Raw genomic sequence first — 4,932 nt, 5'->3', positions numbered from 1 at the left:
ATGAACAGACTTCAAATACAGTATGAAACCATTCTAAACATGTTCAAAAAACAAAAGCCATTTACAGTTCAATGATGCTGAGAATTGTTTGTATGACAACAAGGACAACTGTTATCAATGTTTTAATATTAGTTTAATATTTGCTCATGTGTTTTTACGGTCACCCTGTGACTGAAATGTTCTATCCCTTTTTTCAGGAAACTGCTTAATGCAAAGTCTTCTCAATAAGTTCTTATCTGGAAGTGTTATTAAATACATGTTGTATTATTCATGAATCTTTATCTACTTTAATTTATGTATTGACATTTTCAACACTAAAAGAACATTGAAATAATCAGAAGAAGATAAGTTAACTGGACGTTTATACAAGCACAACAGAAATTGAAAACACACCTTGTAAATAAAACATCAATCCTATCCTACTGGAAATTCAATTTAGCTCTAATGCCAAACAGATCTTGGTTAAACTTTTATCATAAATTGAGATTCAAACCATGAGAAACATGTCAGCCTCTTAAAGGGAACCCTGGTTATTAAGACATGTAGGCCTTAATACACTCTAATTGCCATCTCCTACTAAAATATGTTGGTAGAAAGACATGAAATATGTTCATTATGTTAAAAATCCCAAAACCGCTAGTCCAGTATCAGAGAAGGTTAGTCCAGGTTAGTCCAGTATCAGAGCAGGTTAGTCCAGTATCAGAGCAGGTTAGTCCAGTATCAGAGCAGGCTAGTCCAGTATCAGAGCAGGTTAGTCCAGTATCAGAGCAGGCTAGTCCAGTATCAGAGAAGGGTAGTCCAGGTTAGTCCAGTATCAGAGCAGGCTAGTCCAGTATCAGAGCAGGTTAGTCCAGTATCAGAGCAGGTTAGTCCAGTATCAGAGAAGGTTAGTCCAGTATCAGAGCAGGTTAGTCCAGTATCAGCAGGCTAGTCCAGTATTAGAGCAGGCTAGTCCAGTATCAGAGAAGGTTAGTCCAGGTTAGTCCAGTATCAGAGCAGGTTAGTCCAGTATCAGCAGGCTAGTCCAGTATTAGAGCAGGCTAGTCCAGTATCAGAGCTGGGTGTCATCCCTGGACATGTTGCTCTTCTGCCCCGGAGGCTCCTCTGGAACGTGGGCGAGGGGGTCAGAGCGGATCAGGTACCTGCAGGAGAGAACAGGAAGTGAGATGTGGAGGAACCCAAGTTGGACTTTATCCCCCTGTGTTAGTTGACCTTATTAAGAGGAGGAACCTAAGTTGAACTTTATGGCCCTGTCATACTTTTTTATATTTGATTAAATATGCCGTTGTGGCTGAAGCCTACACTAGTTTCTGGGTCGTTCTCTAGCATATTTGTGTGCATATTTTTTCCCCGGTCGTGTGCCACAACACAAAAACACACTCACACACACACACAGACACACACACACAAGTCAGGAGCCTGTACCTACACAACATCATTTAGTTCCAGTCTAGTGTCAGGAGAAGGGTTGATGAGGACGTAGGAGAGTGAATTCTGATGGTCGTTCATTTCATCTGAAACAGAGGCAGAGGTGAACCACTGCCAGTGATCCGCATGGCAGGCTGATGTCAGAATATCAGAATATCAGAATATCATCAATATCAGCATTTACCTTGTAAATAACCCAGGTTTACTCTGTTCATCACATCACTGGCTGTCAAATTAGCCACATCCTCTACAGACAGACAGATAGGGCAAGAGCACAGACAGACAGGCAGGCAGACAGACAGACAGACAGACAGACAGACAGACAGATAGAGCAAGAGCACAGACAGACAGATAGGGCAAGAGCACAGACAGACAGACAGGCAGACAGATAGGGCAAGTGCACAGACAGACAGACAGACAGATAGGGCAAGAGCACAGAGACAGACAGACAGACAGACATATAGGGCAAGAGCACAGACAGACAGACATACAGACAGACAGGGCAAGAGCACAGACAGACAGACAGGGGAGGAGAGAAGAGACAGGGGAAGGTGAGTCAGTAGCAGCAACATCAGTCGACAGAGAAAATCAATGTTGATGATAAGCAGTGATTTTATTTTCTAGAATCCTTAGTGCATCCTTAGTGCAGAATCTTTAGTGCATTCATGGTGTTAGGGTTAGGGTTAGGGTCAGGCTTAGGGTTAGGGTTAGGTTATGTTAGGGTTAGGTTAGGTTAGGGTTAGGGTTAGGCTTAGGGTTAGGGTTAGGGTTAGGGTTTGGCCCTGACCGTAGCCGGAGGTGGGGAGTCCCAGGTGTCTCATCCTGTTCCTGACCAGCTCTGACAGCTCCTCCCTCTCTGAGCGGCGGTACAGGGTGAGGCGCTCCTGGGCCACGCGCTGCTCCTGGTCTCTGGAGGCGTCACGGACAGGAACCGGCCGCCTGGCGCTCTTCTTACTCAGACACCGCGCCCACTGCATGCTCTTCTTCCTTAGCAGCGGGCGCTCTGATGGGTCACCGCCTCTGGACTCCTCCCCCTTCTCCCTGGTGTCCTCACACTCGTCAGCGCTGACGGACACCTGAGACTGGATGGAGATGGTGCCCATGGCAACGGATAACTTATAAGCCCCAGAATGCAACAGGGTCAACATTATTATTATTATGACTTGCAATACCAGGTATGGTACTGTACCTCAGTTCCCATGGTAACAGGTAATAAGCCCCAGAATGCAGGGTTTCTGCACTCTAGTACTAATGACACGCCCCTATGAGTGACAACGCCTAACTTTCTGCCCGGTGACTCATGACTCACGTCCGAGGTGAAGATATGGGCTTCTGTTCTGTAGATCCCGATGGGAATCTCAGCGCTGGAAGAACACAGCTTCTGGAACAATCTACCGTAAGTCCTGATCCACAGATCCTCTTCTGTCACCTTCATCTGTCACATGTCATAGGATATTTAGACGGATTTGGTGGCTCCAGCTATAGGACATAAATTACTAGAGCTAATATTATTTATTTCTCTAGGGCACTATACCGTACACACGAGCATGCGTGTGCACACCCACACACACAGACACACACACACAGAAACCCACCGCGCAGAGGTAGCCCGAGCCAGGTGTGGTGTCCAGCCCCAGGAGTAGTCTGGCTATAATGATCATGTAGTCCTTCACAAAAGACTGACAGAGAAACAGGAACTGAATGGATTATGTAATAACAACCGTATGTTTTTTACTAAAAGCAGCTGTACTGTTTTGACGGTCAAATGATATCATTAAGAAATGAGTAAAGGTGAACAGTGGAGAGCACTGTTGCCATATCATTAGAATGGTGGAAGCCATTCCCTCAAGTTTCAACTTTCAAGGTTTATTGTTACGTCACATTACAAGTGTAAGAGAGTAAAATTCTTAGGCTTTGGTTCCTGACATTGCAGCACAAGCTCCAGAGGAGGCTTTGTCGGACAGTATTGGTTCAAACAGGCTGATCCCAGATCCCAGGCGAGATTGCCCAGTAGCAAGGAGGCCACTGACCTGGTAAAGCAGAGTATCCAGCATGCTGATACTGAACACTCTCCCAGCAGCAAAGGGCAGGCGGAACATGAAGGCCAGATTAGAACCCTTATCACGCTCCTTCTGAACAGAACAGAACCAACACAACACACACAGGCTCAGTTAAGAATGGAAACTTCTACAACAGCATATTTGGATACTGGATTCTGATTGGCTAGCAACAGTGGTAAATATCCCAACAACCTTCAGTTCAGACCGCATTTCCAGTATCAATGCGCCTCCCAATCAATCTGATTAAGAACACCTGTGCTGACCTACAATGGAATCGTTGATCTTGTTTATGGGACTATATTCTGTGGCAGAAGGATATATGTATTCTGAAACGATTAATGATTGTAAATAAATGAATTTAATGTTACAACTGTGTATTTATTTGTTATATTATGTGGTGGCTGTTGTAGAAAAGCAATTTACCATTCGAGGGCGGGGGTTGTGGACTCATTTACCACTGTACAGGGGTTTCCGGGTTTTCCACAACCCTGTACCAGTGGTAAATGAGTCCACAACCCCCTTCCTCTCATGGTAAATTGCTTCCATTCCAAATGATACCGATACTGATGTCACTAACCAATCCACAGAGTTGCATATGTCATATCCTGTATATATACACTGTGTGCTAGCTAGAGCACCATCCCCCTCCCACCATCTCCCCCTTTCTTTCCTCTTTTCCTCTTACCATCACCTCATCCCCTCTTCTTTCTCTTGCTGTTACGCTCACCTTCTCCAGTTTGGAGAGAGACAGCGAGTAGCAGTCCTTTGCTCTGAACTGCATGAACCTCATGTTGGATGGATGGGTGAGCTCAGTGATGATACTGAGACTAGGAAACAGTCTGGAGAGAGGGAGAGAGAGTGAGAGAGAGAGAGAGAGAGAGAGAGAGAGAGAGAGAGAGGGGGGGGGGCAGAGAGAGAGGGAGAGAGAAAGGTTGATAGAGGAGAGAAGGGAGGAAGACTCAGAGTTGTGTAAAGTGAAATCTATTACACTGCAAGAAGTCGTAGAAGTAGAAAAAAGCAATAAAATGGGGGAAATATGACTTAAAATAAGCAAAATGATCTGCCAACAGAACAGGAAGATTTCACTTGCCAATATTTCTTAAAACAAGTCAAGACAAGTCAGACAAAAGTCAGACAAAAAACATCAGCATATATTGCCTTGATTTAAGATATTTCATCTTACTTTAACTTTTTGCACTGTATTCCTAAACGAAACATCAAGTCACACACAAAGCTGATGGTGTTGTGGTTACCTGAACATGGTCTGCACGTTGACGATAGTTTTAGCATCGGCCATGTAGTCTTCCTTGGCGCTCATGGTGCTCTCTTTGTCCACTACCACCAAGTTATCGGCATAGATAATCCCACACTGCAACAGGCTATCCAGGCTGCCACACACACACGCGCACACACGCACACACGCACACATGCACACACACACACA

At 45.0% G+C, this 4,932-nt stretch overlaps 1 protein-coding gene across 1 annotated transcript in view; it reads right to left on the bottom strand.

The window, feature by feature from the left end:
* Positions 1 to 1,051: 1,051 nt before the first annotated feature.
* The window catches only part of kcnt1a (potassium sodium-activated channel subfamily T member 1a), a gene marked incomplete at both ends in the record, with an annotated part of 37,582 nt that continues 33,701 nt past the window's right edge, over positions 1,052 to 4,932 (bottom strand). The window contains 9 exon segments of the mRNA XM_080529371.1: positions 1,052 to 1,142; positions 1,430 to 1,514; positions 1,613 to 1,675; positions 2,216 to 2,510; positions 2,738 to 2,863; positions 3,024 to 3,107; positions 3,459 to 3,560; positions 4,216 to 4,327; positions 4,742 to 4,876. Coding sequence (XP_080385497.1) covers positions 1,052 to 1,142; positions 1,430 to 1,514; positions 1,613 to 1,675; positions 2,216 to 2,510; positions 2,738 to 2,863; positions 3,024 to 3,107; positions 3,459 to 3,560; positions 4,216 to 4,327; positions 4,742 to 4,876 — 1,093 coding nt within the window.

The sequence above is a fragment of the Nansenia antarctica genome, assembly GCF_963989245.1.
Source record: "Nansenia antarctica genome assembly, chromosome: 4".
NCBI lineage: Eukaryota > Metazoa > Chordata > Actinopteri > Argentiniformes > Microstomatidae > Nansenia > Nansenia antarctica.
The sequence above is the reverse complement of the archived record's forward strand: the minus strand, read 5'-3'. Positions and strand labels throughout refer to the sequence as shown.